Source organism: Tachysurus vachellii, chromosome 24 (assembly GCF_030014155.1).
Source record: "Tachysurus vachellii isolate PV-2020 chromosome 24, HZAU_Pvac_v1, whole genome shotgun sequence".
Taxonomy (NCBI): domain Eukaryota; kingdom Metazoa; phylum Chordata; class Actinopteri; order Siluriformes; family Bagridae; genus Tachysurus; species Tachysurus vachellii.
Window position 1 is genome coordinate 11,756,058 of NC_083483.1, and position 13,762 is coordinate 11,769,819.

At 35.2% G+C, this 13,762-nt stretch overlaps 1 protein-coding gene across 1 annotated transcript; it reads left to right on the forward strand.

The window, feature by feature from the left end:
- The first annotated feature begins 757 nt into the window (after positions 1–757).
- On the forward strand, positions 758–7,661 carry LOC132839841 (cytolytic toxin-alpha-like). The gene is made up of 12 exons (XM_060861036.1): positions 758–810; positions 949–1,041; positions 2,792–4,551; positions 4,790–4,909; positions 5,101–5,189; positions 5,281–5,479; positions 5,568–5,681; positions 5,841–5,942; positions 6,034–6,122; positions 6,382–6,565; positions 6,646–6,759; positions 6,922–7,661. The coding sequence occupies exons 2-12, from the start codon at positions 951–953 to the stop codon at positions 6,964–6,966; spliced, it is 2,907 nt and encodes a 968-aa protein (XP_060717019.1). The 5' UTR covers positions 758–810; positions 949–950; the 3' UTR covers positions 6,967–7,661.
- Positions 7,662–13,762: the final 6,101 nt, after the last annotated feature.

Consider the following 13,762-nt stretch of genomic DNA (forward strand, 5'->3'; position numbering starts at 1 on the left):
TATATTAATGTGTTACATAGAAACATACACAAGCAAAAATAAAGGTTGTTCCCATAAAGCTCTTTCCAGCAAGATCATACTTTTTAACCAGCTACACCAGCCCCGTTTTGCTTGAAAACACCATGACTATGCTGGCCACCCAGCTATACCAGCACTGACCAGCATTATACCAGCACTATACCAGCATGATCCAGTAAAACCCAGCCTTGACCAGCATGGAATTCATGCTGGTATATGCTGGATTTTTCAGCAGGGTATCTAAAGAGTTCTACATCATTGCCTCCAGTTTTTGACTATAGAGCATAGATCATTAAATTGGAGCATTAGGTTAAATTTTATTAAGCTAAAAATGCTCCAAAAGTTTTAATTTTGGTTGAAAGTGAGTTTAACAAAGAACAGAAAATAATCTTATGTTCCAAGCACATATGTTCCTGGTGTCTGTGTATGAAGTGGGCTTGAGGCTACATGGAAATACAGTAGCATTTCAACAAACATCATTTAGGTTCTTTTGCATTCCATGTTTGGCAATACTTATGCATACTGTGTGAGCTTTGCTGTTTTCCCCTGAAGCTTCCTGACAAGCAACACCAGCCCATTTGCAAACACACGGTGGATCACACAAAAGCTGCCAAAAAAGATATCTTTTTGATCACATGCCCAGATTATTTGCCTCAACTTGATCTAGGACTTTAAACTGGGACTATAAATATCTCTGAAACCAAAATAAATTTCAGAGGAACCTGGTTCAGATTAGAAGCAGAGAAGAACACAACTGGGAACAACAGGTCTCATATACCCACATATATTTAAGTAAGTAGTGGTATATATACAGTTTATGTTTTATGTATATAAATTGTGAGAAATGATATGTATATAAATATATCTGGAAGGCAATCATCATAGATTATTCAGAAATATTTATTAATAATACTGTGTTTATCTTGACAGCCATGGATACCAAAATCATTGAGATGGCAGCCCTGGGAAGGGCCCTGTATCCTGGCATGCTGTACGACTGCCGCAATGACTCTTTTATTCCAGGTAAAGCTTTCATTTATAATATTATTTATAATCTATTGCAATGTTCATTGTCCATGTTAACACAAGACCGATTTTACTCCCATTCGTGCCTTTTCTATAAATGTTCAATTCAATTCAATTCAAGTTTATTTGTATAGCGCTTTTTACAATGGACATGGTCACAAAGCAGCTTTACAGAACATAAACATAAAACAAAAGATAAACATAAGGAGAAGTATAAAGAATTAATATAATAAAAATTCAAGATATATACAGTTCACAGTGTGTATGTATGTATGTATGTGTGTATGTGTATTTGTCCCCAATGAGCAAGTCTGAGGGCTCAGGCAACAGTGGCAAGGAAAAACTCCCTTAGATTGGTAAAGGAAGAAACCTTGAGAGGAACCAGACTCAAGGGGAACCCATCCTCATATGGGTGACACTAGATGGTGTGGTTACATATATACAAGTATCACAGAGTCCAACTGGAGCCGGTAGATCTGTAGATGTCTCAGGGTTCTCACAGAGTCAGCCTTGTCTCAGTGGAGGTCCAGAAATTTCAATGCACGGAAGACGATCTTAGCATGGGTGTCTCAGCATGGGTAGAAAAAGAGAAGAGAAGAGCAGTGCATAGGGATTAACATATCTGCTGTTCATAAGAATGTGCAAGTCTAGTGTGATAGTGCACAATATTTATGGGATGTATTATGTGTACGCCTGACTAAAGAGATGAGTTTTCAATCTACATTTAAACTGTGAAAGTGTGTCTGAAATGTGTGAGGGTTTATGATGAGTGTGCTCTATTTCAAATTAGAAGTAGATACACGTAAAAAGGCTTAAGCGAGAAGCTTCTTGCGTTTCATAATATTATAAGATTTCTGCATATTAGTGCCATAATCTAGATGTATAATATTTTCAGTGAGTGCAGAACATTAATTTAGCCATTGGACATTGGCGACGTTTTTGCATCTGTCATATTGACAATAGATCCATTATATTAAGCTGCACATCGAATAATTTTGTTCCTAGATTAATGTCAACCAATCAGGTAAAACTGAAAGTGAATTCTTGTTAGAGTTCTACTCAATATCATTTTCAAGTGTATTTATTACATATTGTTAATAGAAGTTGGCTATGTGAATTAAGTTAAAATAACAAAAATGTATAGTTGTCATTATTGGTGAATTGGGAAAAAGACTGATAATAAATGAAACCCTTTTTCATTATCAACATTTTAGGGAAGTATGAACTAAGATAGAATTTCCTGTTTAAATATCCTACTTTTGTGTAGATGCAGAGAATGAGATCGAGAAGATATTTGAGAACTGTGCTACTGTTAGCATACATGTGAATTGCATTGGCTCTCCGTTGAGACCTAGACACATAGATACAATGTGCATATTGAGCTAGTGTAGATAAATAAATATACATAAACAATACTTATTGATCTATTTGACATTTGAAGTATGATGCATAGTGACATTATATAATAACATGACATCTAACACTAAGAATAGATTGACCTATTAGTTATCTTTCCAGGGCTTTGAAGTAATGTTGATATATTTAATCCATAAAACACATATATGACATTCTTTGTCTCTGAGGTAACATTTGAAATTCTGCAGAAGGGTCACTGATGGGTCAAGAGGCATGAACCTACCAATAATTTGTCTTTATTTCATATATATTTTGGTAAGTGGGATTTTTGACAATGAATTGTAATATTATTTGTGATACTACTGTCATTTTTCATTGCTCTTTTGTTCAGGTATCACTTTATGGGACAAGAATGCATTGCGTGATGATATTGACGTGCTTGATCAGACTAAAACATTTGTCAAGCTTGCTGCCTCTGACAGTGTCAGCGATAAGGCCAACCTTTTAAATGTGAGCGCTTCCCTAAAAGCTAGTTTCTTAGGTGGATTGGTGGAGGTTGGAGGATCTGCTAAGTACCTGCAAGATACCAAATCCTCAGCACGTCAGTGCAGAGTTACTATGCAGTACAGCCAGACAACAAAATTTGAACAGCTCACTATGAAGGAGCTCGGTAATATCGCCTATCCAAAAGTATTTGAACAGAAAACAGCCACTCATGTAGTTACAGCTGTACTGTATGGAGCTTCTGCTTTCATGCTGTTTGATTATTCAAGTTCAGAAAGTGAGAACAAGCAGGAAATTGAAGGAAGCCTTCAAGCAGTGGTCAAGAAGATCCCTACTATTTCAATTGAGGGGCAAGCATCTCTGAAGTTGTCCTCCGAAGAAAAGAAACTAGCTGAAAATATAAACGTCACATTTTATGGTGACTATGAGCTTGATGAAAACCCCACCACCTACACAGAGGCTCTGAGAGCATGCAAGAAGTTGCCCGGTCTGTTGAAGGATAGAAACAGTAAAGGTGTACCAGTGACTGTGTGGCTGTATCCTCTCACACTTTTGGATTCTAGGGCTGCTAAGCTGGTGAGAGAAATCAGTTTGAGCCTGGTGTCTAAAACAGAAAGTGTGTTGGAGGATCTCGCTGACGCAGAAAGAAAATGCAATGATTTACTCAGAAACCCAATTACAGCCAGTTTCCCTGAGCTAAACAAAAGCTTGGAACAGTTTAGGGAATTACACAGTTTTTATAAGATTGCATTACAAAAGTCACTGGTCAGCATTTTGCCAAATATTCGGAGTGGAGCACTGGAGAACAAGGCACTGGGAGATATCCTGACCAACCATGGCATGACGCCCTTCACTGCTACCAACATGAACAAATGGTTAGATGACATTACAACTCAATTAAATGTGCTGACTTCGTATACCAGTGCACTGAAGGATGTCACATTTGTGTCATCTGAAAGATTATTTAATTCCATTCTCTATGATCCTAATGTTGATTCAGTGGTTAGCTTGACATTTACATCTCTAAAGAGTGAGGACCCCTATCTTGTGGGTGTACGAAGCTTTGTATACTCTGATGCATTGGCCAATTTTGGACAACCAATTACTAAAGCTTTCTCATACCCAACAACACAGCCTTGGTTCACATCTCTTGATATTTCATCAAGGATGAGGCAGAATCTTACTCTCTTTACAAGTTTTTTCAAGACCAATATAAATAATAGCAGAATCAAGTTTGTCGTTGCTTCCATATCTGACCCCAGCAATCCAGGAACCTCCATCCGACTTTATCAGAGCAGCACTTTGAAAGATCCTAAGTTCCAGCCTGTATCCAAGCCTGCTGCACCTGTGGTGGGGACCAGTGATGGGAAACCCCTTGTAACGCTTTCAAAATCTCCAACCGGAGAGACTCGACAGTTCATAATTGAGTACAGGAATACTCAGCCAACTGATTCAGCAAGTGATCTCGCCATGTGGAAAGTCATCATGACTCCAGATGCAAATACCAGCTTTGCATTTAGTGATCTTAACCCATTACAACAATACTGGGTCCGATACAGAGCTGTTGGCACTTTGGGAGTGAGTGAACCCAGTGACTATCTTCAATTCAGTTTTTCTGGGATGCTCGATTTCACAATGAGCCAATGGGTCAGTAAAGATTATAATACATTTCTAATTATTACTGTACAATGAATTTGGGGAAAAAGTAGCCTGTACCGGTAAATTAATAGAATGTTTATTTTCACCTAAATTTCTTTAAAGAAATAAGAATCAATCAAATGTTCTATAATGTTGCATGTCAGCAATATGTAAATCTATATTTTCTATTTAATTTTCATTTATTTTAAATGTACATGAAAAAGTACATGATTATTTTTCCCCACAGAACCTCTCCATGCCTTCTCTGATTAATCATATAAGGACTAAAATAATGACCAATATGGGCTTCTCTCGATGGTCTTCCTCTACTATCAAGTCAGAGGTTTCAAATATTATCAACAATCCTGTGAGTAGCAACAGTTCAAAATTAAATCTTCAAATCTCCCTAAACATACTGAATAAAAAGGTTATCAGTAAATAATTGCACGTGTATGCTAAAAGTGGACCAGGTGGACTGCAAATTTTAAATATGAATTTTTTATTTGAACTGAAACATTATATCACCATTTGATGTATGTTATGTGCTTATACTAACAGAACCTTTCTTACGATGGTGAAATTCCTGGAGGCATGAAAATCGGAACAGCCTTGTATTTCCAAGGCACTGCTCTTAAAACAGGAACATCGTATGTGCTCATCTTATTGACCACAGAATTTTCAGTTTTCAGTAATGATTTCAGTTTGTAATTCAATAAAAAAAATTAAATCTTCACACAGCTTTGAAATGAATGTTAGAGCCGGGTCATGGTCAAGCGGCGATTACACTTTTTTCGCATATTTTAAATTGGGTGAGTCAATGGCCTTCAACACCCGAAGGGGTCCGAATTGGGAAGCATCAGAAAACGTATCATCATGTCCCATTACCAAAGGATCAGCTTTTGATATGTTTTTTGTGGTCAAACAAGAAGGCTGGGAGGTATGCAGATTAAAATCATAAGCGAATCCACACAATATAAAGAATAATTTGATTCTGTGTATAAGAACCACACATCTGTATTTTCCAGGTAAATATAAATGGGCAGAAAGTTTATCTGTTCAAGCATCGCCTGCCAGTGGAAAAAGCGACTACACTAGGCATTTTTGGAGACATCGTCATGAACACCATGGGTACTGTTTCAGTAAGTTAAACAGTATTCTAAAGCTCTTCACTGTGTGTGACCTTTTATAAGTTTCATTTTCATTTTCATTTTCATTTTCACTTTTATAAGTTTCATAATGAAACTTTCATTCATACAATAAGCAAAAATAACACTATTTGTTGTGTTTGCTGTCTTCAGAACTGGGGCAATTCTACTTTTGGTAAGGAGCTAGCTCCTGGCATTTCACGCACAGTGCTTTCTAACATCCAGTCTGATGTGCAGTATCCAGTCAGCAACCCTGTGAGTAACTTATAATTAAAGAAAGTTTCATATGAAATATGTAATAACAGAGATTTATCATGGAACAAACCAATGTTTATTATTCCAACAGCAAAAAAACTATAATGGCAAACTCCCAGTAGCTGTGAAGCCTGGTCTGGTTTTCTTCTTCCAAGGGGTTGTTCCTTCAGATTTCAAATGGTATGCGAATCTATGTCCACTTCATGACACTTTGAATGAAAACCAATATGAAATAGATAAGTTTAAAATGTCTCAGTCATATCTGGTGCAGTCATTTACATATTTAAACAATTTCTTCCTGTTATTTGCCTGAATGTGCTATCTTTTTCACCTCATCGTCCATTTTTAATTGTTTTTTATTGTATACTTGAGACTGTATCGGTATGTTTATGGACATCAGAGTAACCGACCAATAAAAAAAAAAAAAAATTTCTTTCAGCTTTGCAATAAATTTCCTGGTGGGGAGCGACATTGCTTTTCAATTCCTAGCTCAATCGATCGGAATGATCTATAACAGCTGCAGGAGTGGGAATTGGGAAAACGCAATACAAATTAAAGGAAGCCCATTTGTCAAAGGATCAGCCTTTGATATCTTGTTCTTCATTAATTCAACAGGATATGAGGTGAGATATTATGTGGAAAAATAACTAAACTTAAGACTTTATAGAAATGGATTAATAAAGTTTACATTTTGTTTCTTCAGATAATTATCAATGGCTTGCCATTCTCTACATTCGCCCACCGTATGCCAGTAGAGAATGTGAATTTCATTGAGATCAATGCAGATGTCTTCATGAACAACTTCTCGATCATTGACGTAAGTCATTTTTATATGATGTTGTGTAACATTCCACATTAAGAACATGCCAGACTGTCTAATGTTGAGTTTTGTATTACACTTATATTGTACTTTTTTTTTTTGCAAACAGTTTTCTTGCATAACAGAAAAGTAAAAGAGATGTTTTCTTTTTCCTCTCAGGTGGACAAGGTTAACATAAAAGCAAAGATTCCTGCCAATGTTTGAGGACTTGATCGTCCCTGAAGCACTGAGTACATTTACGAGATTGGTTTTGCTCTGTGCTCAATATATCAGAATTCATGTATCGTTTATGAACACAATTTACCTTGCAGCATTCTCGTGGCGGCTTTGTTGCTTTTTACTGTTAGAAATGAACAAGCGAAACATTCTTTGCAACAGTTTTACAATTCTATCGTACATCTTATTTAAATAATGTAGATGGTTTCCATTAATCTATATATATATACACACACAGACACGTAATGCTAAAAAAATAATGGCAGTAGTTTTTAGATTAATCCATTTAAACCAAGATTTTCTTAGATTTTAGATAAATATCTGGTGTAATAGAGGTCTGTTAAACATCACAAAAGTCTGCCATGCTAAATCTGTCAGAAATGAGCAAGATTAAATATTACTCGTATATTTTCTTGTCCCTTTGTACCTCTCACCATAAACTAAGGTTGAACTTCTTCTTTTCTTCCTCTTTACTCCTTTACTAATTCTTTGCATCTTTTGCTGTTTAAATTCCATCTGAAATGCTGTAATACAATTTCGGACCTGTAGATGGCACTCATTGCTCGTCCCTTAACAAAACATTGCTCTATAGGGAATATTCTAAAACATTATTGGTCACGTGTTTTATTGTACGAATATGTTTTTTTTCTTTGTTATTTTGAATTAGAAAAATTGTAACAGGATACTGGTCATGATCATTAAACAAATAATCATAAAACTAAAGTTTGACACATTGTCTGGGATTCATTTCTTTATTTCTTTAACAAAAGAGAAGGTGTAAAATTAAACCTGATGCCTGTAATTCGAGAGAGAGAGAGAGAGAGAGAGAGAGAGAGAGAGAGAGAGAGAGAGAGAGAGAGAGACAGAGAGAGAGAGATTAGAATATTCATAGTTCAGAATATGACAGATGGATGCTGCTTTATAACAAACTAACAAATGATCTGTATAATGCAATTTATTTAAAAGATAAAGAAATTCAAAATGTTCCTCTTCATAATTCCCAAAGAAAAAAAGCCTTTCCAAAGATGTTTGTGTCATCTTCTGGAATTCAACCTTATTACAAGGTTTAATGTAGGTGTTTAAATAGTTTTAGCATTAATGTAAGACTATACTAATATGATATACATAACCATACTCACAATTACAACTCATATAGCGTGATCTTTTCCACAAACCATTCCAACATCCAAATCATTTGACATTCGAAGTGCTTCCGCTGTGTTTTAGTATATCCTCTACTTTAAAAAGCTTTCAAGTTTCAAGAGAATAACATCTAGGGCATGGCTAGTACAGAGATCACTAAACTTTAGAATTTAAAGATTTATAAATAAGGACTGTTGTAACATTTGAACACTTTATCATAAATCAGAAATTTAGAGAAATTACATTTCTACAGAATATAAAGACCTGCTATACAATAATGTTTTGGGAAAGGAACACATACAGGGTCCTTCGTAAGTGTTCAGGCAAATGCATACTTTTCAATTCAATTTAATTCAATTCAATTTATTTGTATAGCCTTTTTAACGATACACTTTGTCTCGAAGCAGCTTTATGTAAGTATAGAAACAGAATCAAAATATAATATCATGTAACATCTTGTCTTGCTGTGGTATTGACCATGGACTGCGTTTCCAAACTAGATCCTGCATATGGATATTAATGTCCCTGACTCATCATTACATTCTATTTTGATATTATTTTAAAAGGTCCAAAATCCTTGCGTCCCCAACCTCAATCAGAATCAGAATCAGAAAGGTCTTGTTCATTAATGATATGTAACCTTCTTATTTCAAATAAACTAAACTTACATTTCTTTTATTCCAGGACAGCACATTTAATTGTCAGGCATGAAAAATGAATGCCTTTGTGTAGCCACTGACACAATAGCATGCAGCTGGAGATATTAAGTCTTCAAGTCTTCAGTTGAAGCGAAGACTTGAAGCCAGTCCATAAGACCGTCATTGTGAGACTTTTTACACCCTCAGGGTATCTTTATGAGTGTTTAACTGTACTGCAGTGTGTTGATGCAAGGTGGGTGTTGGCTCTTCCGTACAGCTGTGATCTGCTTTATTCTCCTCTCTCCTCTTCTCATCCCCTTTTTCTTGGGTGTGTTATTTTCAGCAGAGCCTGATTAATTCACACAGCTTCATCTTCATCACAAGCACAGGCTGTGAATGAATTCGAGTCGTTACTGCTCTCCATGTCTGTACCAAACCTTTGACACCTTTATGCTTTTAATACTGTTTGTATTAAATACAGTATATAATACAGTATATAATATTTTTTATGTTATATTATGTCTTGCATAATTGCCATAGGTATTCCTCCTTCGAGTAGTTATTACATAGCTTATCTTCAGTGATATATACAACATGTTTTATACGGCATGATGCACATCCATGTTGCCTGCACAGTTCATTACAATACCTCATACAACTGCTGCTATTACATTAAGTGTTTGTTCCGGTATTTTTGCACATGTACTATAAAATACACAGTATGTACACTGGTCGGCGGTGCTTTCGTGTATTGTCTTTTCTGTAATGTCTTGTTTGTTTGCAATGTCTTTTGTCTTGCACAGATGCACTTTATGTGGCTAGGACTAACTTACTTAAGTCCTTAGCTCTGTCTATGTTCCATGTAGCTCTCTCTTTGTTCTATGTAACACCATGGTCCTGGAGAAACCATGCACTGCGTCAGCTATATATGATTGAAATTACAATTAAAGCTTCGTGGCTTGTCTTGACTTAATTACCACAAAGTGGATCAAATGAAATCTCTCATTTGCGAATAAATTGTAAAGGTGGCAGGGATTAACAGAGCAGAGTGTGTTGGCAATTGACAAAGAAAGATAGACCTGTACTTCAGAGGAGGAATAGAGTAAACTCTTTGACAAGAGAAGAAGGTTTTCTGTTTCTGTAGCCCATCTATCTCAGGGTTGGATCTGTCTCAAAATGTCAGGCATTCTATGATGCTTTTCTGCTCACCACGGTTGTAGAGTGTTTATATGACCTACCGTGGTCTTCCTGTCAGCTGGAACCAGTCTGACCATTCTTCTTTTTCCTCTCTCATTGACAAGGGATTTCCTCCGACAGAACCGACACACTGCATAATTGTTGTTTTGCTTGAGGCTCAGATTCTAACTGCAAAAACTCACCTGAACAATTAATCCATCTATCAATTAAAATAAATGTATAGATCAACAAAGGGATGCGATGACAGACATTAAATAATAAAGAAGGGCAAAAAGCAGGTCTGAAAGATATTATAAATGTATGAGCTGATTTTATTGATTTTTATTAGCTCATCAAATGCAATCATATCTTTGACCTAACACATGGGAAATGAGTATTTTAAATCTGATTACATTTTTATTTTTTTACTATAAATAAACATTTAAAAAGACAGCTTACATGAGCATAAACTTTGAGCCTACATTTTAAAATTAAAACGGGTGAACGATGAGCCAATTTTAGCCATGCATCCATAAATCCTACCTTATTAATGACTCACACTCTTCTTCCTCACTGCATCATGTTGCAAGCGCATTATGTTTGAGAAGTTCAGCCAGTGTAGACGTTCATCACATTAACACAAAAACATTAAAGCTGTAGCTTTTATTATACAAGTTTAATCCTTTCGATGAATGATTTCATTACGCAGCTTGTATACTGATACAATCAAATATTTGGGAGATTTTCTGAAAACATCTTGCACTCTGTAGTCTTTTTTTTTTTTTTTAAAAAAAACTTCATTAGGTATAAAAATGCAGCTCAGTCCAAAATCTGTAGCAAAACTCAATTATTAATAATGTGTGGCTCACAGAAAGCAAAACACTGAGGAAGAACATTACAAACAATGTTCAATGAAGGAAAGAAAAGCAATAAAACAATAGAAACTTCTAGAAGAATTGTTAAAGCAGACCCGGTGTTGAACCCTGCGAAGTGGCACCTTATTACAGTATACCTTTAGGCTACATATACAGTACTTCTTTATTTTTAGGAACAGTTACAGGTTAATGATACAGAACTAGTGCAATACTACGACAGCTCTATACTTAATTACTTACATTCTGCTGCCATCATTTTGCTATTGATCTCCTGTCGCTATGGCTACTAGTTACATTTACATTATGACTCTTGAAGCATCATTCAGTCACAATTTTTGTCTCCTACTGTATCTGTTTGCATATATATAACACCTTCCACATATCATATGTCATTCAGCCATCAACTTGCTCAAACTTTCCTAGTAGCATTAGTAGCTTTAGAAAATTTTACAATTGCGTTCATTAGCCTTAAGGTTTAATTGTATGTACAGCAACTATAGGATATGACTATGTAGAGTTGTATGCTTTGCTCTTGATATGATCCTGGAAATTTTTTTTTTTATTATTTTTGTTCACAGACTGATGCCACAGTGTAGCTTTTTTGAAAGGTTGCTGTATTCCTTATACAGATTGATGAGATTATTTTGTGTGGATCTCAATGACTTCAGATGATGAATTTTGTTTCAACCTTTCATCCCATATTAAAGATAACATGACAATAAATCATATAGATAGACAGATAGACAGATAGATAGATAGATAGATAGATAGATAGATAGATAGATAGATACCACTACACATCTAAAGATTGGGTTATTAGACAGGATGTAGCTAGATCTTGTGGTATCTTAATCTTTGTATTTTTGAACCTCTCTCTCTCTCTCTATCTCTCTTAGAGAAAGAAAATGGAGGGTGGCTATGTAGACTGGAGTAAATTGAGGTGCTTTTAGCTCAGTGAAGTGTGATAATGGCATGCTGAAGCTTGCTTGAATGCAGACCTGGTTCTTCTGAGCCCAGAGAAAGTGTTAGTGTGAATTATTCAAAAGCTTCTTACCAGATGTGTGATGTAGTGCAGAGGACAAATCAATGTCTTTACCTAAAGGAGGTTTCTGGGGGGGAAAGCTTACACAAAAATCTAACAAATAACATAAATCTAGAACTGTTACTTAAAACATTTTAATGGATTTCTGAAAAAGAACAGGTGGGAAGGGGAGGATATGAGGGTTATGATATAATATAGTAGGATTCTAATCCACGTATAGCCATGTTTTTTGAAAATTGGATAAAACTGGAGAGCTATAAGGAAACAAAGATGGACACATGATGAACATGTTGAACTTAAACCACAGTAACGTGGGTTCAGGATCAAAAGTCACAACGATATACAACGATACCATCAAGCAGTACATCCAACTTCCGTACATCCGTATTCCAAAACAAATGAGAAATCTTTGTACCGTGTTTCATTTGTATGTTAAATAATAATAAGAACTAATAGACTAATAGACTCCAAGGTAGTATAATTAGGGTTATTTTTTTTTAGTCCTGAAGGCATCCTTGCCATAGCATGGCACTTCTGAGTGAAGGTAGAACTTATAGAAGCTGAGAATATCATAACATATCCAGTAATTTTCCTTTTTATTTGGAATTTTAAAGCTTAGCTGAGAATGTTTTTACACCAGTCCATTACTGCAGTGTTTGTGTTACATAGCAGCCTTGGGGAATCTCCCTGCCAATAGCAGCTTTTTGTTTTTATTCTAAATTTGCTGCCACTGCTGCAAATACCCTGTGATATCTTAGTAGATATTGCATGGGGCATCACAGTGATGTTATTGGCTATCGATCAAGTCGGCCTCCTGTCCCAGAGGAACCCTTCTGCTGTAATTGCTTTACTTCAGCATAAGCTGTTTAAAACATTCTGACTCAAGCAGCCTGGGACTAAGGTTTGTATTGAATGTCCAAAAGATTAATTCAGCTTTCATTCATACGGCATCAGCATATCTGTCATTATGGCATTTTATTTTGTTTCAATTCTTCCCTTCTTTTTTGTCTCAGGCTGCTCTTAAGTTGTTAAATGTCATTGTTTTTAGTCATTATAGAAAACATAAATTGGTTCTATTTAGGAATAAAACACATGCTGTGAAAATTGAGATGATGGTATTGGGGAAAAAATCAGTGACTGAGTGGTGTGATGTGGCAAAATGCAACACTCTATGTACTCTATATAACACTATATGTGGATGTTTTTAAGCACCTTTGTTTATTCCACCAATACTAAGCAATTTGAAAAAATAATAACAAGAAGAAGAAGAATAAATAAATAAATAAATAAATAAATAAATAACAATAATAATAATAATAATTAATTTTTATTATTGTTATTTATTTATTTATTTATTTATTTATTTATTTATTTATTTTGTAAACATTGTGGAACATCCATAAAGCATGTTAATTTATTTTCACTTAGAACTGCTACTAACAGTCATTCCCTCACCAGCCTCTCTCACTTCAAATTTATCATGTAATATGGTTCTAAGAAAGTACTCGGCCTGAAGACACTAAAAATTATTGCTTTCCATCTGACTGTGGAGACTCCTTACATACATGTTTATTAAACAACATCTCATTGGCATTTATTTTTAATGTTTTCAGATTTATGTCAAGCATCTAGCATACAAGTCACAGACATTGTTACTCTAGATTGATAACATTACATAGAACTATTGCTGTCGATAAACATAAGAGAGAATCAAGGCATTTGGACCAATCAGAATGAAGAATTAAACAGCAAAGAGGTATAAATAAATAACATGATAATGTCAAGGGAAGTAATATAACAAGGATGAAGTATATGAACTATGACAGTGAGACATTTTATCAGGTGTATTTTCCTGAATTATTTACCAGCCCAGAATCAGCTCTCAAAAGAGATGCTGCCTTTAACTCAAA

What these genes read in the sequence shown, in the direction of transcription:
- LOC132839841 (XM_060861036.1), top strand. Translation starts at nt 951, where the DNA reads ATGGATACCAAAATCATTGAGATGGCAGCCCTGGGAAGGGCCCTGTAT. An exon ending in CAAATATTATCAACAATCCT is followed by an intron (nt 4,910 to 5,100) that starts GTGAGTAGCAAC and finishes TTATACTAACAG; the next exon opens with AACCTTTCTTACGATGGTGA. An exon ending in GCTCTTAAAACAGGAACATC is followed by an intron (nt 5,190 to 5,280) that starts GTATGTGCTCAT and finishes ATCTTCACACAG; the next exon opens with CTTTGAAATGAATGTTAGAG.